The sequence below is a fragment of the Mchenga conophoros genome, linkage group LG9 (genome assembly GCF_057382185.1).
Source record: "Mchenga conophoros isolate Kocher_MC1m ecotype Shallow Benthic linkage group LG9, M_conophoros_male_GT1.1, whole genome shotgun sequence".
NCBI classification, from domain to species: domain Eukaryota; kingdom Metazoa; phylum Chordata; class Actinopteri; order Cichliformes; family Cichlidae; genus Mchenga; species Mchenga conophoros.
The window spans coordinates 23,673,255-23,698,215 of record NC_140534.1 but is presented as its reverse complement, the minus strand read 5'-3'; the positions used below and the strand labels follow the sequence as shown (position 1 = coordinate 23,698,215).

The window sequence follows — 24,961 nt, the reverse complement described above, 5'->3', positions numbered from 1 at the left end:
GTACACATTGAAGTTTTTCTGGACAGCTCTGGTGGGGAACCAAAAATATAACTCTGTACTGCTTAGAATTCCTAATTTTACAACTAGCCTCTTTGGTATAGGCAAATCTGCATCAAGAGACCCACCAATGTCCAATTTGTATCTTCTTTTTCCTAAAAACAGCTGTCTCAAGCTCACTGGCCCCATTAAAAGGGAACGATTTGGGGGGGGGGGGGGGGGGGGGGGGGGGGGTGGACAGTCCAGGATGATTGCATCAATTCTATAACTTTGAGATCAGGTGATTGTTTGGAATAGCAGGGAATTATACTTCTACAGACATCAAGGGTTTTCCTTTCATCCTGCATGAAAATGAAAACTCCAAACTTTCTGTTTATCCTCTAAACTTGATGCAGCCTGGACTTTTCTGTTGCCAGACGGCAGATTCATGCTACTTCCACCTTCTCTGCAGCAATGCTACAGAGGGGGGCAAAGCCATGGCACAGCAAAAAAAGGAAGGAAAAAAATAAAAGAAAAACTTAAACTTGGATTCAGTTTTGAAAAGAACAGCAAATTTAAACAAGAGAAATTAGTGTTACGATCAAACACAACAGTTCGGATGGACTGAGGAATGGCAGGAGGATCGACGTGGTCGGGGCTATGTCATGTTGCCGCGGCCACTTGGACGCTCTGGTTTGTGTAAGCCTGTGTCCAGTGAAGGATGCGTTTACCAGAGCCCTTTCTCATCTTCCCATCCCCCAGAGATGGCTGCCCACCCTGGGTGGGGAGAATTTATCTCAATTCCCTCTCCATCCTGGTTCTAACCAGAATTTTATAGCGCCACATTCCTCTTTTACACAGGAGCAAAGTAAGGTAAAAGCTACAGCTTTGAGAAATCAGCTTTGAAGTTTGATTCTTACCCTTCCTGATGCAAGAGCTAACACCTTCCAGCTCCAAAGCATAAAGGAGAACAAATGACATCATGAACAAGAACCAGGATCTCAAGAGTCCAGAGCCAAAAATACAGAATTCAGTCTCTCATTGCGTCAGGCTAACGCCGACTCCATTCATTACCTGGCCATGGCAGAGGAGGAAGCGGCAGCTAGCTGTGTGAGGTATTCGCGCAGGTCCTTTGCTGCCTGAAAGCGGCCGTAACGTTTTTTGGGTTTGGTGCACTCGTCCAACAGAGCCTTGAGTTGTCCATCTTTGGCTATGTGGGCAGGCGGGTCGTGGAGGAGACCTCCAGTGGTGCCCCGCCATGTAGCATACCGTGACAGCAGGTTTTGACATATGGCATAGTAGTTGTGGTCCACAGTGACCCTGGAACAAAGAGAGTCCTTGGAGAAAGACAGACAGGCCTCCCGGTCGCACTCCTCAAACCGGCTCTCGTACCACACGTCGTAGTTTTCCGGCTTGTCTGCAAGAGAACAGATACACAGGTAAATGAATCCGCTGCTATGAAAACGTAATAACAGCATTTAGTTAAAACAGATTTAAAAAAAGCATCTAGTGGATCATAAGCTTTGTTTTTCCCCAGGTGAATGTAATGAAGTGAGGCTGGGTTATGTGGGCCTTGCAAACCTTTAAGAAACTCCTGGAGCTATAAAATCAAGAGCATTTTTAATCTTTTAGCATTTACACCTTTATTGAGAGTGATACACAAACATGAAACCTGGGGGGGGGTTGTTGGGTAAGTCACGCAAAAATGGTTCAATCTTTGCATTCGGGGTATTCTGCTAAAGAGCTCCCTCAGATCTAGGCAGGCAGTTTTAGATGAATTCTTTCCTGGTGTAGTAAGAGCATTTCTCTTTCAGCAAACTGTTTTTTCGAAACTAAAGAGAAAGACTAAACTTGAAACTTTGGTAATTACAGTCAACTGTTCCACCGCATCTGACCGTGAAGAATATTTATTTTTTTTAGTTTGTGCAAATTATTACCCATGAAATCAGCCTCAGCAGAAGCTGACAAGACCAAGGTGCCACTTTTGACACCCCACAGGCCCTAATGCGAAATACTATTTTCAAAGCCCAGAGGCAAACAACTCATCTACAGTTTCATTTGACAGAAATGAACCACTTTCCAGATTTATTGAGCAAATAAAATTCTTTCTCCAGCTCATTTCACATTGCTTTTTTCCCCCTTTAGAAGATTGTGCTGGGAAAGAAGGGGGCCAAGAAAATAACCTGGAATGACGAGAGAGCTATTGGTTTGTGCATTAAAAGCCAGATCAATAGCATGGTGGGGAGGGGGTGGGGTTTGGACCCAGAGGATGCAAACACATAATCAGTCTATCAGCGATGTAATGCACTTCTCCTCTGGCTCATCAGTACAACTCAATCAAACATCCAACTCTGCCCTGTTAGCAAGGGGCCTCCATGGCCCCCCAAAGAGGAGGGGCACATCAACCTCAATCAGTGTGGGTGATGAAGATGGATATGCCTGCGTATGCATATACCGCAAGCAGGCGCATACATATAAAGACGTACACGCCAAAGCAGCAAGGTGAGGTGAAAGCAATTAATGTTTTGGAGCTGGCCATGCATCACACCTCAGCACTGATTGACAGATGGCATCAGGAGAATGTCCTGTTCTTTTACCCACACACACACACACCTAAAAAGAAGAAGAGAGCAATAGGTTTGTTCTCAAGGACAAAGATGAGCACAGCAAAGAAAGAAGGAAAAAAAAATAAAGTATTTTGAGACTCAACTAAAGGCTAAAAAGAACTACGAGGTCTATTTACTTGCACCTCAATGCCTTCAATTCTCTCCTCCTGCAAGCTCGAGTGTAACAAAGCTAGAAGATTTCCAACACAAACTAAATAATTTCCAATTCAAATGAGTGGAGAGCAGCACATGAGGTAGGCTGCCTAGCCTCACTTGTCTCCTGCATATCTGGTACCTTCCATGTTAAGGAGCTCAGGCTTGACTTGTATACATTCTCCTCACACCTCTGGCTTCACTGGGCTGCACTGAGAGGGGACATTGGGCCTGAAATGCTTGTTAGCGCGGCCTTACTAGTGGCATTCAAGAGTACGAGCCGGCTTTAACAATGTATGCCTGTGTTAGAGTGCATTATTGAATGTAAGAGAATGAGAACGGCGGTGTGTGTGTGCTGCTGCATGTGTGTGTGTGTTTGTGTTAGCCAGCGGGCGTCAGGGAGAAAGAGAGAGTGAGTGAAGTGTGCGTTACATTATACAGCATGTGTTTCCAAAAGCCACTAGGGGTGAAAAAATCCTCAAATGCTATAAACTCAATGATGGGGAATGGCTCCTTTCGCACCACTGGACTGTGCAAACACAGCGCACAGCACAACTTCAACATAGCATGCGTTTTATCTCGCCGAAACCCATCACATCAATATGGATGCCCCTAATGAGAGGGTGGAACAGCACACGGCTTTCTGCGTGTTTGATTTGCAAATCAATTGGCCTTAGTTTAGACTGATGAGATTCGCATCACACTCCTTAGCTCGCTTTCAATCTCAGGCTCTAATTGTAGGGATTGAATTCTGTTTGTCGGGCCTTGGGAAGTTACCGTGGCTATTTCCTAGCGCTGTCCAACACATGGCACTGACCTCGTAATACTCATTATCGCTGTCGTCCCTCTTTGTCCTGCTGCGCCCCGGCACTTGGCACGCACACAAAGAGATTCAGGCGCGCAAACATGCAAGAAGAAAATAAACTTGGGGCTTAAACTCTGAATAGCCAGGGTAAGCAGCTTGAGATGTCAACCTCTAAATGTGTCGGCCAGACCAAGGGAGTCTCAACCTGGATTGTGCTTAAGGGCTTGCAAAAAGGACTACTTGTGACAGGGCGGAAAATTGCAGGTTTTGGCACCAAGGCAAATATACACACTTTAGTGTGGTGCATTGACATATCGTATTATCGCGCACCAAATGAGGGAAAAACTCAAGGGGCAAAAACTCCAGGGCATGTTGGAGTACCTTCCCATGTTGTACATCAATTTGCAGTTTTCTGGTGTCAGATCTTGTAATTTGGCAAAATGGCAATTTATCTCAGGATAAATTCATCACAATACTTTCGCCTACAGCTAAAAAAGTGCATACACACACACACACACACACACAAGCTCATATCTGTCACAGGGCATAATGGTGGAATCTCAACACCCAGCGACACAACAGTTTATCACTTTAATAGGATTTCTGCAGGAAGGGACAAATCTAAGAGCCTTACTAGGTGGCCTTGCCTCTCTCTGTAGTGGCCCCTAGAAGGGGGACAGAATTGTAGGAAACCGCAGCACTGAGCGTGTGATGTATAACTATCTCTGTCCTTGTTATGAGGTTTATTCTGAGAGGCAAAAAAAAAAAAAAACAAAAAAAAACTAGGGCAGCGGAGATGGCTCGTTATCCGAACGATCTTAGCTTTGATGGGGACGTGCGCGTTAGAGGCAGAAGGGGTGCTGGAGGAGTGTATATTCTTAGAAGAGAGGAGGCTTCGAGCATGCGTGTCCCTTGAGGCCTTTCCTCAAACCTTCATCACTTCCTCATAAGCTACAGTTTGCGGGTATAGTTCTGACATCAAATGCAGTGTTTTCTAGAAAATACAAACTGTGGACAGCGTTTAAAAATGTAAATGTAAATGTAAATAACACCCTGTAAACACCCTGTAAAGATGAGCGGCAGTTCTTTATGAAGTGGTTGTATTTAAAGGCGTCAATGCATACATGTTCACGAACAATGACTTATTGTCATGGAAACTGTAGGGACAGACTGTGAGGCATTACTCACAGACTTATGGATGTACATGTCTGTGTACACATACACACAAAGTGAATGTGTGGAAATTTATTGGCAGTGCCACTCACTCTGCTTGATGAGCCTTTTGTCGGCCACAAGAACGTTCTCGGCGTCGACAATGATGACCTTTCCGTCACGTGGGCCGACCGCAAAGTTGTCAAAGCTGACATCGAGCAGGTAGAGGGCGAACTCAAAGTCATTGTTGGTAAGCTGCTCGGCAATGTCCATCAGCTGGCGTGCCAAGTCTACCCTCTTCTCCCACGGCGCATTGTAGAAGCTCCACAGATCCTCACCTACGTAGTTGACAGCTACCACGCGCCCACATGCTCCCAGGTACTTGGCGAACGGCCACCCTTCATCTGACGGAAAGCTCTGGGAAGGAGAAACAGATGAGCGTGGAAGACAGTTTATTTTTAAAAAAAAAAAAAAAAAAACAAAACAGATAAAAGAAGTCAGGCTGTGTAATGTAGTTGGCTGACAGAAAAAAAGAACCCAAAAACAAAACAATAACAGTGGCTCTGAACAGCAAAGGTTAACACATGAATTGGAAGAACCTTCAAATATTCAGAAAATATTTGTTTAACTTGCACACGAATCGGCTTCTTTAACACGGACAGATGAAACAAAAATCCCAAAAAGCAAACACAAAGATTCTGTGTGCAGCCTGAGGTGATGTTTTATACACAATTCTAAGCACAATAGCTGAAAATCTGCCAAGGATCACGTGGGTATAACGGATTAAATTTAATAAAAGCAAAAGCCAGTTTGTGTTAAAGCCCTACAGCTATGAGTTGATGTACGCCGCTATATTCAGTGGTTCCAGAGAACTGATAGGAGATGATTTGTGGTAACAGCAGTTAGCAGGAAAGCCTTATGTGTTGTGATGCAGCTGTGGGGCGATTTAAACTGCTGTGTGATGTCAACTAGCTGAGTTAATGCAGCTTGGGCATGCTGACAAGAAATCGCTGTGTATTATAGGTTAAACTGATTAATAATAAGGTAATACCACCAGATGAAGGCGGTACTAGCGCACTAGAGCCTAATCTCTCTTGGATTTATTTGCCTCTGCTGGGGTCAGATATGCATGTGTGACCTATCATCTGCAATTGCCTAATCAAGTGGTCACATTGGTACAGGCAAACACATACACAACTGTGGACAGTTGTACAAACGTACGTGAAACTTAAATGAGATAGGCATGAAGCGGCTGTATCTGGCAAATGTTGCAGGCTGCTGGGGGACTCGAATCTCTAAGTCTCATTACCGCTTCGATCTCCCTCCATGAGCTCTCGTGTCTCACACTTTCCCTGCATCCATTTCTTTTCTCTGGGGCCCATTTCTTTGTCGCAGGCTGCCACAATGGTCAGACAAATTAATAGAAAATAATAGAATGAAAGCCTGTTTTTCTTTTGTTTCGTTTTTTTTCCCCCGCAGACACATGGGTATTGCTGCAAGCGGTACGCCCTCCACCCTATAAACCCGCTGCCATAGGACTCCATCTTTTATAATAAACACCCGTCCATATGCTAGCCTAATGATTGCCTGCATTTCCTAAGTAACAAATCTCTCCTGGGTTGCAGTTTTTGGCAGGCAGCCGCCACATGGACACAGACTGAGAATTGGGAGCACTTGTCTTTCACAGCAGCCTCGGTCGCCCTCCCTTTCTGAAACCCAATCGCACCTGCGATAAGGCAGGGAACACATCGTGACACTGCAGGTAAGGTGTGAACTACTATCAGTGTTGCATCTCACTTTACACTCGAGGTAATTCAATACTTTACCAGCTTTCAATTTCTGTCATGAGGGTAAGAGGTTAAATATGCATGGCTGCCCCAACTCTTTAAACTTTAATGAAATACAAATTATTTAAAGACATACATTTTAACCCCCTCCATCCTCCTCCTCCCGCACACCACGCAGCTGCTATCTCAAAGACAGCAGCTGGACTCCTGCCACATGGAGACTGTGGCACTGGGAGGATGCAAGTGATCTGGAACCCAAAAGGCATTCAGGTGATGACTATGGTGCGATTTGCAGCTTTGCTTGTGTGCCACTGACTATTTTTGGGGTGTTTTATTTTGAACACTCTGCAAACTATGCTGTGCATGATGCAATGAAGTCAAGGCAATTCTAAGCCCAACAAAGTCAAGTAAAGCAGCGATGACTCAATGTGACGAATCCAGGCAGCAGCAAACTTTTTCCAGCCTATCAGTCTGTTAAGTGGCGTAAATCTATACCTTAGGTGTATCTCTTGTTCCCATCAGTTTTAAGAAAGAGCCACAAGCTTGACTGAAGGACAATGATAAGTTGCATGCGGTGTAGGTCGAACCCATTTCCCTGAGGTGACCCGATCAATCGTGGGCCAGACAACAGTCTGTCCATGAAGCACTACTTGCTTCTTGCTGCCTTGTCTGTCTGTGCTCATCATCACTAGACTTGGCAGTGACTCACCCAAACTTCTCCAAAAGCCTGTGCTTCAATAACCTTTGTCTAGACTTTTAGATACAGCAAACTCGACAAGAAGAGAAATTAAAGGAAGTCCATCACATGCTCAGAAATGAATGATAATGGTGGGCTGACTGCACTCCCAAATACTGGCTGGAGGGGAGACAATCCCAGGCTACTGAGATGCCATTAGCCACTGGGCTAAGAGAATTAGGATTAGAGATTTAATAGGCTAAATATCTAAAATGGCTTTCTAATTTCTGAGGGTGGTATATAAAGATTAAGTTGAAGCTTGATCAGTTAGGGGGTATATCCTTCTTAGGCTCGCCTCCCTTTGACCCAAATTCAAGCCTTTATGTTGCTGCAAACCTAAGCGGCTCTCTGTCACAATGACAAAACTTGCCCTGTCCAACATTATGACTAAAACCTCCTTTGCCAAGCATCAACCTCTTCTCTCACGCCTGCAGAGTGGATGGTGAGATGTGGGGTTGCGGGGCCAGCCTGAGAGCCAGAGAGCGGAGAAAAGAAGAGAATACGATGGCGACAGCAAACAGAAGAGACAAACAGAGTGTCTTTCACTTCTACGCTCCAGTAGACAGGAGGAATAAACCAGCAAAGACCTGCCTGCTAAACACATCTCTCTCTTTGTTGTCAGGTTACAGCCCTGAATAGGAGGAAAAAGTAGAGCGACAGCAGATGGGGGGGATGGCTGATGGGAGGGAGGAGAAGGATGAATGCCCTACGGCTACTTTCATATACTGTCAACGGCTGTTATTAGAACGCCTTCATGTCTGTCTGGTCCTCGTTCGTGGTTCTTAACATAGATGTTGCTCGTTCGCGGTGCTGGAAGGCTCGCTGCGCCGCGTCAATTACCTCGGTGCCATTTTTATGAGCTTCCTGTATTTAAATTTTATACACAATAAGTCTGAAAGTGAGAACTACCGAACAGCGTGGGCAGGCACACGAGAGTGGGCACCTGAGCTTTGGATTCAAACTCGCCTATTGCAAGGCTTGATAAATACTCTACGTGTCCCACCAATCATTCTCCCTTAGCGCTCTTTAAACGGTTACTCTGCAGAAGTCATTAACGTCCGCAATGAGGCGTTGAGTGGGGAGGGGGGGATAAATTGGAAAGCCCAGCCTAATATTACATCCACTGCACTATCTCTGAGCAGACCTGGGAGGTACTCTGGTGTGTGTGTGTGTGTGTGTGTGTGTGTGTGTGTGTGTGTGTGTGTGTGTGTGGGGTTACTGCAAAGGTAGTGAATTTTACCAGTCGTCACCCAATCATGTTATGCTATTTAAAAATGCTGAGGGTGCAAAACTGCCAATGACACATCCCAGCAACTTTTACTGCTTTTTAAAGTCTTATCACTTCTTGTTCCCTTCACTGGATAAGAACCTTTTATTTCCTGCTTAGCAAAACCTTGAACTTGTAAAACATGGAGCCCAATGCTTTCCCACCCCCCCTTCCTCCCCTGCATGTCACAGAAATAATGAGCTGGGCTCGGGAGACAATGAAAGCAAGGGTGGAAAACAGACTCTTCTCATTAAAGACGACCTCATAGTGACTTCTAGGCCCAAGTCTGACTAATCTAATCTTTAAGGTTGTGCCAATTCGCCACCGTAGCAGTGACTGGGGGGGTTGTTGTGCTTTCCACCCCCTCCCTTGTAATACAGACACACTGGCGTTCTTTCGGGGGTAGATTGGATTGGGCTGAAATGTAACAGGGCCACAGACAAATGGGCAGCCTCTGGAGAAGAGGATGAAACAAATGGAGCGAGAGGCACAGGAACACACACCTGCGTCCTGACATCTGCTGACAAAGGCATGCCCTTCTACAGGGCCACTTGGGGAGGGCGTGGGCGTGCGTGTGAGAGAAAGCGTTCAAAAAGAGGCTCCTTGTTTGGGTGTGCGTGTGAGTGTGTCTCCGTGAAACGCCATCCGAGTGCATGTGAATGAGAATATGCAACGTGACCAGGGCTGATAACAACCTCTATTCAAGTGCCGAGTAAACATGAGTGGCTCCCAAGATATTGCCTTGGCTGGCTCGCAGAGAACACTGGACCATCAAACACGCGCGCACACGCGCACACACACACACACACACACACACACGTTGGACGCAGAGTTGAGTTTAAAAGGAAGCAGTTGCCTTCATCTTTGCAACCACAGCTACTTTCTGCGTAAAGGAAATTAGTAGTTGCAACCAAAGTGTGCAGCTTGTTAAAGCCCTAAGCCGGGCGTGGCGTAAATTCTCGACATTTTCTGTCTTTAACAAAACCTCGCCTCTTTGGAACAAACAAGCCAGGACAAGACTCGTAAAGAGTCCTGGGATCAAACTGTAAAGTTGATGACACGTGGCGGATAGACACAATCAGTCAGATAAAACGAAAGAGACAGAAAAAAATAACTTTGAACCTCAGTATAACAAAATGAACATTATTCAGTCTGTTTATCAGGGGGGATTAGTGTTAAGAAGGAGCCACATCTGTTTTGCAAGGCTTGAAAGGCAGGAGCTGCCAAGCTGGACCTGGGGAAAAAAGAAAGAAAAAAAAAAAAACCTATTGCTTTTCTGTGCAGCTCTCCTGTTGACCTTGTGTGTCTGGAGGATGTTTGGCGAACCCCGTCTGGCATTTTGCTGGCCATTTATGTTTAAAATCCAGTCAGTTAGTCTGCAGTGAGAGCTCAGACACCACAGGGGAACCAGCCTCATCCTAGCACACATGGTGCAACTTCTTTTCCGTGTCGCACGTCTCCCGCTGCTGCATTTCCTGCTAACCTAGTTTCCCCTCCCTCTCTCCCTTTGTTCCGCCCCTAAACCTGCGATACAGGGCAATGATCCCACATGTTCCAGACATCGGATCCAGGAAATGCCGAGTCACGGCACCACACTGAGGAGTGCATACATGTCTGCTGGTTGAGACAAGCCAACTGTGTAGATCTCTGAATTTAGAATAAGCCTGACCTCTTTCTTTATCCAGGCGTATGGCTCAAAGGCTGCAAAGTTACAGCACGTACCACTGGCAGCAGTCTTGGGGAACATCCACATCCACTGGTGTACAACTCCACCATTCAGAACCCTTATAAAAGAGGCTTTGGAAAACATGCTGATCTGGCTGTTCCTTGGACAGATGGCCAAAAAGTGATACCTTTGTGAAGGATAACAAAGACAACTAATCTCTGATTGGGTTTAATGCATCACACAAGTCTTTGTTTCCCCACTCATAAGACTATACTTGCTGTGACCACCCAAGTATAGTTGGAATTTGTTTTTTTTTTTGTTTTTTATTCTGTCTGAAAAAATGTGATGGGTTTTTCTAGTGCCCTCACTGTTATTTTGCTACTGTCGAGCAGTCCTTGATCTCAATCACTTGTCTCTTGTCTTATTCTGCAGTCAAACAGACTAACCACACTTTCTTGAACTGAGGCCGGTGACTGAGTTAAGGTAAGGGGTTGGGAGTGCGACATGTAGAGCTAGTGCCACTAGCTCTACATGTCGCCAGCTGCAATCAAAAGTGGTGGATTTGAAATCATGGGAGGGCCACTGTCTTGATACCACCAGAAATACCATGCAGTTCTGCAGGAAACACTGAAAACTAGGCCAATATATTACAGGTAGGGTTTGGTAATTTCCTTCTTTATGTTTGAGTACTCCTTTCCCATGGCTTCATCTGACAATGGACGATGTTCATATTACTGGTTTAATATCTTATTATACATGCTATGACAGCCTTTATTTTTCATTTAAAAGTCAATTAATGTCCATCTAGACAAGCGTGTGAACAGCCTTATGAATATCAGAAATCTTTGCATGTATAAAAACTGAAAGGACTGCTTGTGCCAAGTGGGAGATCAAAAAAGACACTCGGCTCATATGAGAAAACAAAACCAAGACATCGAAAGACTATGCACATGATTCAGTGAGGTACTTCAAGTCTTGATAGAAATGGGTTAGCTGGCTCTTTGAGTTCTGCAGGTCTTTGCTCTGCAGAGAGAATGAGAGCAGGATGAGGAATGAGTGCACAGGACGGCACAGCTTGGGGTTGCTAGTACACACTCCGCCGCTTACTGATAGCTGAAACCCTTTGCCGACCTGAACCTGAGCCACTGCACATGGAGTCACCCCATAAATCCCCTCCGCTGGAAGATGAGGAATGTATTAAGTCACACAGTTTGGCCTCAGACCTGAAGGCTGTGGGTTTGAGGCCTACATCAAGGGTTGTATATTTCAGAGCAGGCGCCAATTATCTCAGGGGCAACCATGTAAGCATACTGAGCAGGGAGACTGCTGTCACTGCCCCTGTACTCCAACCTCTCTACAGACCAGAGGATGCATGAAGAGAATTCCCCTCTACAAAGAGCAAATACACACATATATACATATTTATTCATTTATTCGACATACTAGAGAAAGAGTCAAACATTAAAAGAGGGGCCTGTGAACATTTCCCTTTACATACAGTGAGCAGTTAAAATGCAGAGAGTTTTAGAACTAGCAGGGGTGGAAATGCCAAAACTGTACAGATGCTACAGATATCCCTAACCTCTTATAATTTCTCTGACAGGAACCAAGTGCCTTTTGCTTTAATGCAGTGGGCAGTTTTATTACTGCAAGCAAACTGATGTGCTGAAAGGCATATTCTTGCTAACATTAGGGCCCAGGCTCTCCAGGGGACAGAGGATAGTAAAGAGCTGCTTGTTACGGATCAATATTGGCCATCTTAAGGGGTCCAGGGAGAGCTGTGAATGACTGTCTCCTGCACTGCAGAACTGTATCTTCAGGAGCAGGGCATAAGATAGGCTGGGGTGCACACTGTAACAGTAGGAAGCTTTGATGGGGGTGTTGAGGGACAAATCTAAAAAAGAAGCTAGTGGGTGGGATGGGAGGGGGGTTAGCCACAGGCATTTACCTAACCAAACACAGCTGTCAGGCGTGTGTGTGACTGTGTGTACTTGTGTGTGTGTGCACGCGTGTTTGGAGAGAGGAAGAAAGAGAGAAAGGATTATGGTAACACAAGCAGTCTGGCTCATTCAAACAGAGGAAAACACCACAAGGCTCTGGCTTGTACAACACACACACACACCCGCGTGCACACACACACACAGTCACACAAACCCTCGGTTCCTCTCCTCCTTCTCTTCTCGCCTTTCCACCAGGGCCTCCATCCAGCGAGGGCAGCCAAAAAGAGGGGAGTCAAGCCCAGATAACTCCCCGTCTTATCCTAACAGGATTCAGTCTGTACACAAAGGCCTATAAGAATAATGAAAGGGTGTTTGGGAGCAGTTGAAGGAGGGTTAAGCGGCGTACACAACCTCCTCTCTTATGTGCTAAGAGCGTCACAATCCCCAAGACCCAAAAACAAAGGTACTAATCACAGACTACCAACTTAAATACTATTTACTGGCCGACCTCAGCCACTGAGCCAGCCTTTGAGACAGAAGGCTCTCACTTAAGCTGCGATAGCGTGCAGCGTGTGATTAAATGAAAAGAAATAAATAAAACTAAAAACAAAACAGGTTTTGATCCTCTTTGTGAAGAGGCACGATGACCCAGAAAACCAGACCATAAGGGTTTTCCTGCACGGAAATTATAAAGACTTAAATTCTGTCGATACTTTGCCAGAGCAAGCATATGCTGCAAAAAAGACATTTTTTTTCCCCTGCATAAACTGAAATTTTTTTTACAATCCACATAAATCTTAAAAAAAAAAAAAAAAAAAAAAAAACAGTTTTTCTACTTGTTTTTTTCTTGATATTTGCACGAAACATCACAACAACCTGTCTATAAACTTCAATATTGTCTCCAAAAAAAATTCCTCATTTCATTTCTTTTCAACAGCAAATTGTAAAAATAATTGCTTCTGTGCAACAAATAAGGTTACATGGGAAAATTATGTGCATATTAGTCAAAAAAATAAAAAAATCTCCCCAACAAGACTCTTGGAGCATGTTTTAAAACCACACCACCGTTTTAAATTTACAGTTATAGTCATTTAAACTGAGGGATTTAAATTTATGTTACCAACACAAAAATAAATCGAGGTTGTGCAGGTCGCAGCTGAGGTACCACATTTGCCTCACGTTGTGCCAGGAAAAACCCCAAACACAAACTGTTTATTCTGGCTTAGTTTCCTAAAGTGACGGAACATTGTAATGGATTATGCAGAGCTTCATTAATCAGCAGCATACCAAAGATGCATCCCCCCCTCCATTTTTTAGAGATTCAAACAAGCTACTGGTGTGTTTGCTCAGAGCTGTGAATGTTTCCTTCCATATTTGCATTAAAATGTTGCTGTCAAAACTGTTAGGAAGAACAGGAGATAAGGTCATCCATGTAATCTCTCCCCCTGATTTAGCATCAGTGTCAGAGTTCTTGGGGAAAAAAAAATACAGTGTTACGTGAAAGGAGCGTGTCTCCTTGTCAGGTGGGGCCAGAGCGTCGAACAAGTCGGTGGATCTGCGAAAGGTGGGGAGAGACTGTAATAGAAAAAGAGGCAGAGAGAGCTGAGAGGTGGGGTGTCTGGGAGTGCACAGATTTGAGTTTAGAGGAGATGAGAGCGCCACTGACCGAGTTAACCCCACAGGCCTGTCACATCCTATTCTCAGCTCCACTGAGCAAGACAGGGCTGAGGACCAAAAAGGGTGCGAGTACAGTCACATGCTTCTGGCAAACTCGCTAAGCTTAATGATTTGGAAGCGAGGACTAGGCTAAATTGTACTAATTTAAGGTTGGGCCAGATGTACTCCATCAAACACAACCATCACCTGATGAATCGGTGAGTCATCTAGCCGCAGGAGAGACGGCAAGGATGGCAAGTAAGATTCGAGCCATGGAAATGAGAAAATGAATTACTCGCTTCTCATGCAAACCGAGTTATTGTTGAATAAGAGGTAAAAATTAAACAGCATCATGTAATTCCGCCGCTTGGCAAAGAGACAACCCCTTGAACAAGCAGATTTATCAAAGTAAAAGAGAAACCTTTCCAGGGTAACTTAAACTGCACCGCTAAGAGGAAATGAGGGGAAAACGGATGAAACTGGATAAGACGACTCTCATTGCACAAGGATTTTTCCTTGTTTGGCTGTCGTCATTTTTGTCTTCCAAAAATATTTATTCCCCAAAGCCAAATTGTCTTCCACGTGACAGAAAAGTGGGGGTGGTGTGTGTGCGTGCAGCACACAAGTGTGCACTCATAGACACCGAGAACACAGAAAACACATTGTTGGCCAGACCCAAAACAACACAGCAGATTGTTTCCCACTGACAAAGAAGGTCTGGTTTCTCATAGTGAATCAGGGCCGATTTACTGCCTGTGGCTTCAAAAGACTGGAAACAGAAGCCTTTCTAAGAGAGAGTGCAGCTCGCTGAGCAGACAGCAGAAATGTTATTCGCATTATTCAACTGTATAAAGCCATAGGAGAGAGAAAGGGGAAAAAAAAAGATCCCTATACAACAACACTGCTAGCTGATGACAAAAGGAAATTATTTACGCTAAATATAGCAAAGTTGAATTATAAAATGAGTGAGAGTTTCCTTTATTCAACCTACTGGAGAGGTGTTTAACTACAACCAGGCAAAATAAAGCGTCACTCATGACCTGACAGTGATAAATAGTTGAAAAAAGGCCCGGGTTAGATTAAATAACGAGTCATAAAACTCGGCCCACATTCCTCTATATCTTCTGTTAAAGCCTGTCCCCACACAGCAGCTCAAACCTCTAGCAAAAAATAAAGGGAAAAAAAAAAAATAGGTAGACCAAGGTGTTGTAGTACAGCACGTCTTCTGTTCAATCTCTATAGACGCTATTAATTCTTTATGGTCTGCTGCTGCCCAACCTTGTGCATAGGGCCCTTTCAGTCTCACAGCAAATTTTCTCATCTTTTGAGGTTAGTGATGCTGACGAACAGTCAAAGTACTCAGGATCTGCGAGTCTCTGAGAGGTCTCGCACATTTCTTTGTGCGTTATCTATCCCGGCAGTCTGCGCGCGCCATCGGCTATCCTGCGGCCTTGCGCGAGCAGAGACCCAACGGTTCCTTCTTTTACCCACAGGTCACAAGTTCAGGCTGAGATCAACAATTCATGAGTCCTTGTAAACATGTAAAGTCTCCACGGAGCGGGAAGTGGAAGGAGTTGTGGACAATGTGAGTGCATGATGTGTTTGTGCGTGATGTCTTAAACTATGTGTCCAAGATAAGACTAAGGCCGTGGTGGTGGTGGTGGTGGTGGGAGGGGTGATTCCCTATGCCTCTGAACTGAAATATAACTGAAGTGATGGAATTGTCTGCACATGTGTGATGAAAAAGTAGGGGAGGAAGCCATAGAAAGAAAAAATAAAAAAATAAAAAGGGATGTTGTGAGAATAGGGGAGAAAGGAAGCGAGGGGGAGGGTTGAGTGACCGCACAAAGCTAATCAGATTTTATAGATTGACCAGACTAAAAAGCTGATCCCGCCTTTTGTCCTCTGAAATGCCTGGAGGTGTCCAGTAACACATGTGGGGGACAGTGAGGCGCGGGGGGGGAGGGGGGGGGGGGGGGCTAGTGGTGGAGGTCAAAACAAGTTATTGAATGTCTACACGGGCCAAGACCATTGTTGTTCTGTCCCCTCGTGAGACCCTCAATGCCAAACAGAAATTGAAATTGATTGGCCGCCTGTTAATCAGCGGGTGAAAAGGATGCGGATGCAGAGGAATACGCCTGCTTTGACATCAGGATGACTGAATAAAGGTGGGTCAGGATTTTTCTCCTGACCTCGTGTCAAAGCTAGACGTTAAACTTTTTTTTTTTTTTTTTTTTTAAAGCATCCTTTTCATTTCAGCAAGATGAACCGTTTGTTTGGTTAGAATGCGTCAAAATCAAGAATGTTCTAATCTTCCCTGTACCGGACAACGAAGCGTCCTGTTGCATTTTCATCAAAACTAAACAGTACATATCCCAAAATCTTCTTTTAAAAAAAAATTCATAGATAAAGTAAAACAAATTTCTTAAAACTGTTTTTTCTTATAGCAACACTGAAATTCACACAGAAAAACAAGTTAAAAAATATTTCGCAGGACGAATTAAGGATCAAGAATACTGGCACTGATACAGTTTAGCAGCCCTGCAGAGACTGCTCCGTTCCAGTCACACACAAATGATGACAATCCAGTGGACATAGACTTATATTAAAATTAAAAGCAACTTGGACCATTTACAGATGCATCCTTGAATAATTTAAAACTGCCCTACATATGGTGTTAAATATGCAGCACTGCCGCCAGCCAAAAATCGCCTTTTTCCCCTCTCAGAGCCCACAGCTCTTAAACCCTTCTCCATTCTAAGCAGAAGAATATTCTTGCTCCAAATAGCCGGCATGCAGCCTTGAAGTAGCCCTGAGTTTAGGGAGGACTTGATAGCCTGTCTCAGATCTAGGCAAGAGGAAGGAAAGGGATTCCCGCCCTGTAATTTAGTGGGGGCTTTGTGGGCCAACACACTGTTGCACTGATATTCTGAATCTCCGGGAGTAATCCAGGAGCCGCGTTTTATCATCTGCTCTGAAACCAGCTGCCGCCACGGATCATCTGACAAAGACCTCTTTGTCAGATGATCCGTGCATCTTTATCCAGATGCAACATTTTCCTCGAAGAGTGTATTTGCCGAGCATGATTTAAAACCAAAACAAAAAACAACAACCCTATCAGCTCTAAGACTGCTTTATACCCTGTAAACACGCAGATTTTAAGAAGTTCAAATGTAGACACAGTACCTGCAATACGAGTGGTTCCGGGTTAAATGCCAGCGTCATGAGCAGCTGCATTCTTTCCGTGTCCTTGAGGTTCTTTAGCAGGAAGCTGCCAGAGTCCTTGGTTTCGGCGTACCTGCGGACCACACGGTCCAGCAGTCTCTGAGAGGGGCAGTGCACCAAGTCTGACCAGCCCTCTACCACATCTGGAGTAAGCAGTCGAACATCGCCGTTGATCCGGGCAAATTCAGTCTTGTACATTGCCTGGATGAGGTCACATCGCGGCCTGCCTGTGGCCCTCTTGCAGATTTTCTGGTCTATCTCGGCCAACTCCTGGTTGGAGCCGAGCCGTTTAAGCACCACGCGACGAGTGCCCTCCCTGGGCTCTCCGTACTGCGCGAAGTAAACATTCTTGACATTGAAAACGTCTAGAAACCGCAGGCGACCCCAGGTCTCGAAGGAAACCTGGCCGTTCATGAACTTGCGGCACCAGCTGGTCCCAAAGCAGGCGGGACACTTGTTGAGATTGATGAATCGTCTGTCCGTGAGCTCATTCTTCTGGAAGGACGCGAACAGGTTGTGGGTGTTCATCAACAAGATGACAAACAATCCCACCACCAACAGGAGCTTTAGACAGCGGTACAGGCGGCCAAGTTTGAGAGGCAGGAAGCGCAGCATGATGTGGATGGGTCAGGAGTGGGGTGTTGAGGGACAGGGGAAGAGGAGGGGGAGAGGTATTGAGATGATCGTCAGGGAGCTAACCTCAATGCCTCTCCGTCATGGTGCAAAGGGGAACCTTCTAAAGCGGCAGACAGGGGCGAGGTTGGCACAGCTGCACTGTGCCAGACTTTGGCAGTGGCCAGTGCGTCATGTTCTCTCTGCAGTTTGTATGTAAACTTGGGCGAGCAGTTCTGAAATCAAACAGACAAAGAGACGGAAAAAAATCATTACATGAGGGAAAATATAAAAGCTACACCTTATAATACCAAAAATCCAGTGCCTTGCCTTAAGTAACAGTGGAAAAAGGTTGATTTAATTTCCTTCTCACCCTAAATGCTTACATGTGATCCCACCTTGTAAAACAAAATGCAGCTTCTCTGGAATATGAAATAGTCGCACAAATTTGAATTGCTTGGGTCATTTGAGAGATTTCATTACTTTTTGAGCAGAAATGAGATGGCCCACAGCCAATGCAATAAACCTGCCTGTGCCTGTTTGAGTGCGTTCTCTTTGGGAAATCATTTCTTGTATACTCAAAGTATAAGAAAAATAAATAAAAAGGGAAAATAAAGTGTCAGTGATCAAATTAAGGGGAAATGTAAAACATCGTCCGCAAGTATTAAAATAAAATGTCCTGCATTCAGAGGAAGAGTCCCTCAGTGGGCCCTCCCTCTGCACCAATAAAAATATCCATCACTTTTTCTAAGATGTACTGCAGAATAACTTGCCATCTGAATACCTCAACGGTTACTTCTAAGCTCAGGAATCTTGATTTTGTTTCTCTTGCTTCAGATGGAGGAATCTCGGTTTGCATTGTGATGAGAGTCACACCGTGCAAAGTTTAACCTTTGATCAGAGCTGCCCTGCTTCGTTTTAATCACGCTTTGATGCGGTTTCTTTGAAAATGGCTGCTGTCGCTAAAATAACGTTTCTGGTCGAGAGGGGGGAAAATGAATCTGTATATTTCTACTGAGATTATTAATTTTAGCCAAGAAGGGGGATGGCAAGCCCTATCTGAAGAAGAAAAAAAAAAAATCTGGGATCACAGTGAGAGAACAAAGCACTTAGAAAAACCCCACAAGCCCCACTAAAATCTGTCCACGATGAAACCATGTTAGACCCCCCCACCCCAATCCAGCTTTTAGGCAGTAAGTATTTTAAGTCTCTTTAAGAAATACAATGACTCAGACCATGCAAATTAGCCATCCTCAATTAGAGCTCATTAGGGCATGCCTATTAGGACAGCTGACTTGAGAGGGCATGGCTAACGAGCAGGCACAGTAGTGTGATTAGTTTGTGTGTCGATGGGTTCCCTTGCTTTTAGATCGAAGAGGCGGAGATTCTGGTAGGACACGCGGGTTAAAAGCAACAGAGAAAGCGGCGGCTGTGAGAAACGTGGGCCTGCAGCACGCCAAATAAGAGCCGAATGGAGAAGCTTTTACCCCACACCTCTGTCTGGAAATACTTCGAGCTGATCAGGCCAAGTTGCCTAATGTAAAAATAGACCATATCCAAATAGGGAACTACAGAGTGCCACACTGCATGTTTTTAAAAGGCAAAGAAAAATGTTATTCGAGCATTTTTTCCCCCCCATTCTCGCCACACCACGCACAATGTGACTCAACACAGCAATAAGGATATGATTTTTTTTCTGACATAAATAAAGAGTGAGATAATGAGTTACTGAGAAACTTTACACCTGCATTTTCTACATGGGTAAAAACCTTTCAATCAAGCTTAAAATGCAATGATTTTAAGTCCTATGGCGGCATTTTTTTTTAAAAATTCATCTATTACAACACATTACAGTGAAAGTTGGAGATGCACTGATTTATCCGACAATATCGACCACTTTCACTGTGTGTCTTATTCAGCTTTTCATTAACTCGTATTATTGAACCTGGACTCTTGTGAAATAAAAAGCAGGAAAGCCGTCATTGCCTGGCACAAAAGGGATAATGTATAGCTACAGAGACACACAATGACAAAACATCTGTATCTGGAGTGGCCTTTGGCTAAATTGTTATTTTAAACATTAGACTTACCATTGGCCTCAAATTAACAAATGGTGCATCCTTAATGATGGCAATATTTGGCTGGAATCATCTAGAGAGCACTTCGTGAATATATTGCAAGAGCTACTGATTCTCACATTATCTCATCTCAAGATAACTCAGAAGTGGGAAAAAAAAAAAAAAAAAAAAAAAAAAGCAGAACAGAAACTGTTTTTTTTTTCCCTCCAATTTATTTCTAGACAGCATTTGAAATTAGCTCTCTGAATAGGGGGGGATAAATACATAAGTAAAGTAGGCCCACACTGGGCTGTCTTAAACAAAAGGATTCAAAAGGATGCATGTCTGTGCCTTTTACTACAGGGAGTGAGAGAAAGCTGATTGCTTGAGGGGAAAACTGAATTTCCCGTTGTTATAAAATCTCGATTCAAGTGCCATTTAGCATCTGACACAGGCAGCCATGACACTGACGTGACTGCAAGATCTTGGGAGCAGATATGAAATTTATCTAGGATGAGCTAAGGGCTCAGAGAGGACGAACCATAACCTCAGCGAGGCCAAGAAGTGTTTCACCTCTTCATCCGTGAGAGAAAGAAACAGAGAGCCGGGGCAAGCTTAAACAAACCCTGAACAAGACCTGGACAGCGCCGAGTAATGAGAAGCACAAGCTGGCAGCCGGCATGAAGAGAATACATCGCTTCGTATTCCTTGCCAGAAAAAGCGTTAGACCACAATTACATAAGGAGCATTACCTGCATTATGTTAGTAATCACACAATGCGAAAGGATCATTTTCTTCCTCTTAATGAAAGACAACTTTAACACTCAAATTATTGTCAATGAAACACACAAATCGGCCATCTATGGGTTTATAGCGTGCCACGATTAGCATGGCGCATGAGCGGGTGCAGTTTGAAATGCTACTGGAGTTGAGGTTTTTTTATAACCTGCTGCTGCTGCTACAAGCACAGTAATAGTGGGAATAAGATGAAAACATTCAGCTTTATTGGGAGAATGACATGGCAATTTAAGACGGGGATCTCTTTCCCTGGTAATTACCCCACTAGACTGCTTCCTCGTGAATTTTACACCTGCAAAACCATTTATTTAACTCCCCTCACTGACTATTGCGGTATGATGGGAGTTATTTAAGAGAACGTGGTGAGAGAGAAAGGCAGACTGCATAGGGCTCCATGGCAAGGTTGCCTACTCAGGTTCTTGCTGAGGGCAAAGTTCACTTAAAGTTCTAAATTAAAGCCAGATGTTTTTATTGAAGGGCATTGAAATTTAAAGCAGTGTTTTCTTTGGGGCAAACCTCACTGTGCCCACAGAAAACAGTTTAAAATTACCCCCCCCCCCCCCCCCCCCCTTTCCTACCAGACAACCGTCACAGTGCCTCTTCAAAAGATAGGAGGGATGTAGAATACCAAGAGGAGGGGAAAAAACTCTGTTTAGAATAAGCACCAAATTACTTCTCATGATACAGGGCCGCTGCCAAAAGTGGGCTAAGAAAGTTTTTCAGCGTACTCAGTCTACAAAGTATAGCGGTGAGCGCTTCGAAAGAGAAGCAAAGAAAAGAGGGCAAATCAAAGGATGCCTGACTCCTCATGCATGGAAGATGAGTCCCGCATTCAAAATGTTCCAAGTTTGGCAGATGTTAAGAGCCGCAAAATGGCTCATTACTGGGACTGAAAAGGCACAAGATGAAGCAATAGGCCCCATGTTGGCTTAAAACAGAATGACAAAGGTTGAGACAGAGGAAGATGACATGGTAATATTCTAATATTTCAACTTTTATTAAACTTAGATTTTAAAAGAAAAACTCAGATAAAGAGGAGGGGATTGAAAAGGAAATTTCTTTCTTGAATAATCTTTCCTAAAGCTCATTGTGTAAGAACCAGCTTCAGATAATGGTGTGCAAGGGCAAGGCTACTCTCCAGCTAACCCTTTTCTTGACTGCACCTGAGGCTAAACTTCATTATGATATAATGAAGTCAAGCCACACAAGAACATGCTTGATTAATTCCAATGGAAATGCAAAAGAGAGTGCATGGTGGGAAGTGGGGAAAAGGACTGAAATACAATGGAGAAGTTGGTAAAATAGAGAGAGAAAAAAAAAAAAGATAACTGATGTATAACTAGCGGCCAGCAAGAAAAGAGAAGCTTTGAGTTATTGCTCTTGTGATTGAAATGACTGGAAATAGATCACTTGAATACAGAGCAGCACTTCTCCATCTCTGAATGGATGCACACAAACACACACGCGAGAGCAGCTACCTGCAGGACCGCTGGCATTACCCCCGAATCCTCAAAGCTGGAGGGGGGGAAAAAAAGTAACCTCTGCCCCTCACCACCACCGCTGCCGCCACCACCGCCACCTCACTTGCTTTGCAATGTGTGGTTCTAGCTGGAGAGAGGAACTACTGTTGCCAGGATTATCGACCGTGGGAGTCAATAATGTTTGATCACAAAAACATTCAGCCGCAGCCGGGTTGCCTCAGTACAGCAAACACATAGACAGTGATGGATAGATACAAATGACAGTAACATTCGCACGCCTAATGGAAAATTGAGTCCTCGGATTATAAGTACCAATTAGCAGCATCCCCACAATGAACATTAGTCCATTCATCTCTGGCCCAAACCAAACACGAGAGGGGTTTTAATGAGAATATCAATAGTATCTGCTTTGCGCCAAAATGACGCAGTTGTTAAGAACACACTGCGAAGACCTACTCTGGATTCCCCAACTGAAAACAGCTTCTCCCTTTTCTGTTTAATTTAAACAGCTGCACGGTTGCACAACCCACGATCTCTCTGGAAAAGTTTGGGGAGTTGGCATGAATCTGAATCCCATGTTAATGCTACTGCAAGGCAAACATGTCAGCCGAGTGAAATGATTAAAACAAGCTGTCAGTTTAAACAATCGGGAAATGCATTTGGATGGGGAGGAAATGAAATCGATTACCTTAAAGACATTCGTTCTCCCACCTTTGTCTGTTTCTCCGTCTGCTCTACAAGTTACTTTATCTGAGACTGATTTGGCATGTCTGGAGGTCAAAAACAAAAATATACTGCTGCTGTGGGAGCTTTTAGGCTGCAATTATGAGACGTTCCCCTGCCGAGCACTCAGAAACATTCAAATCAACCACCAGCAGAACGCCTTAAGTGTATCAGGCTATTTTCATAGTTCCCTCGTCAACTAACCTAGCAGAAAGCCTCCGCAATTAGTCTCCCGATATAGAAAAATTAATTTTAAGCAGCCCGTCCTATTCATTAGACTGTAAGGAGAAATTCCATAGGACTTATTATGAGCTTTGTGTGGAACCAAACACTAAAACTCTTGTGCTAATCTTTTTTTTTTTCCTTTGAAGGAATCAAGGGCAGCAGTTTTCAAAGAAAGTGCAATTATTACTATGCCACAGAAATCTCATGGTCAGACCTATTCATTCGTTTTTTAAATCCTCTCAAAGTTAAGCTTATATTTTAGGTGCTTTTAGGCTTGATGGAGAAAAAGAAACAGGCTCAACCTGTTGTGTTTTTGCCAAAAGGAAGGCGAATCCAAAGCAAACCTGTTGAGATGAAGTGTTTTAAATAGCTTGAAACTACAGTGGGAAATTAAGGGGTGAGAATCGGGGGGGGGGGGGGGGGGGGGGGGGGAGCAATGTTTTGTTAAATAAATACTAAAACGTTAATAGCGCCTCCGGCAAACATGATACCTCCTGGACACCAGCGTTGTTGCTGTAATTTAGTATGATCTGCATACAAATAGAGTTCAGGGGCAGCACATTGTCTTCACTCTGCAGTGTATCCATTCTCATCCATTTTCCCCCCATTATGCTTTTTCCCCCTTTTTTGATTCAACATCAAATTGTGCATAGGAGTCTTGCTATAGTCTCTAATGCAAGGCAAATAACGAAAAGATTAAAAACAGCGTGTAATTAGAGGGAAACATACTAACCACCTATGCTTAGACTGTTCCGCTGCAACTAAAATGACACCACCAGCAGTAATAGCGGTAATAATATGCTTCTTCTCACCGCACAGTGGATGTGGGCATCTGATAAGAGTTTGTTTTTAAAAAGCGATGAGGTTTGTTGTCCTTTTTTGCTTTAATTATCTTTGCTTGATCTAAGGTCACACGACGGACACTCGAACTGTTATGCATCCTCTTACTGATATAAAAAAAAATCAAAACATTGAGTTTTTATTGCTTTTATGGATTTTTTTTTTCCTTTATCGAACTGCTCAAAAATAGACGTGTGAGCGACTTCTGCAATGCACAATTTACCTCCTCTCGCTTTAAATAAAAAACAAAACAAAAAAGAAAAAGAGTTCAAAGGCAGCACGGACTGCAAAGAGAAGAAACAACTGTGAAACAAACCTGTGACTTTTCCCCCCTCTCCGGCTTTGTAGTAGTGAAATGGTTAGCGCTCAGCTGATATCATTCTTCAAAGTTGCGGCTACTTACGAGGCGGACGAGAGGGGACTTTAAAACACCGGCGATTGTATCTCAGCCGAAAGCTGCTTCTTCAAAGCTCGACGAAGATCTCTATCAAGCACACTCAAACGGGCTTCCCATTTCTAGCTCTTAGGTATCTAGCCAGCTAGCCTGCTAGCCGCTGAAATAAACAGTTGAGCTGTCGAGTCCTTAACTCTTCGTTTACCGGATGTTTCCGACTGGACGACGGACTCCTCTTTACAAAGGACAACAGCGTCCGTGCGGTGAATTAACGTCCATATCTGTCCGCGTGTTGCGAGTCCCGTCCGCGGTCACGGTATTGCCTCTTTTCTTGTTCTCTCAGGCAGCTGCTCACTCCTCTCCAACACCACAATGGGTTCTGTTTCGACTCTTTTCAACACCAGCCTCTTTACTCTTTACGACAACCGTTCTCTGTTTACGGGCACGGTTGCTAAGCGATTATTCTAATATTGTCTTGTCTGGAATGCCGCCCCCAGTGCAAACTTTACCAGAATTTCTATTTTTTTCCTTTCATGTCGCTCCAATTAGGCTAACACCAGCCTTTTAAAGAATTTGTAACATTACCTGAAATTAATGTTCATTTTAGATTGTTGTACCGTTTAGTTTAATGTGAGAAGGAAAGAAAGATGCTAGAGGTGGTAAGTAAAAAAACCATACTGCTAATATAAACGGCTGCATAGTTAAAGTAAACTCATACAAGGTCTAATTGATATACTTTTTTCATTTTTTTCAGTCAACAAGAGCACAATAAAATAAAATAAAGACAATACACTGCAAGTAAAAGATGTCGTGCTCAGTCAATGTGGCCTAAAATAAAGACTAATTCATAAACCACTTAATT

At 44.0% G+C, this 24,961-nt stretch overlaps 1 protein-coding gene across 3 annotated transcripts; it reads right to left on the bottom strand.

Moving 5' to 3' along the window:
* Positions 1 to 230: 230 nt before the first annotated feature.
* On the bottom strand, positions 231 to 24,477 carry dipk2ab (divergent protein kinase domain 2Ab). 3 transcript variants are annotated; one of them, XM_085287053.1, is made up of 4 exons: positions 24,022 to 24,477; positions 16,931 to 17,817; positions 4,806 to 5,109; positions 231 to 1,393 (listed from the first exon to the last, which is right to left on the bottom strand). In XM_085287053.1, exons 2-4 carry the CDS (start codon positions 17,582 to 17,584, stop codon positions 1,047 to 1,049), a joined length of 1,305 nt encoding a protein of 434 aa, XP_085143179.1. In that variant the 5' UTR covers positions 17,585 to 17,817; positions 24,022 to 24,477; the 3' UTR covers positions 231 to 1,046. The 3 variants fall into 3 exon arrangements, with proteins under 3 accessions (XP_085143179.1, XP_085143180.1, XP_085143181.1); XM_085287054.1 differs by having other exon boundaries at positions 24,109 to 24,477; XM_085287055.1 differs by having other exon boundaries at positions 24,305 to 24,477.
* Positions 24,478 to 24,961: the final 484 nt, after the last annotated feature.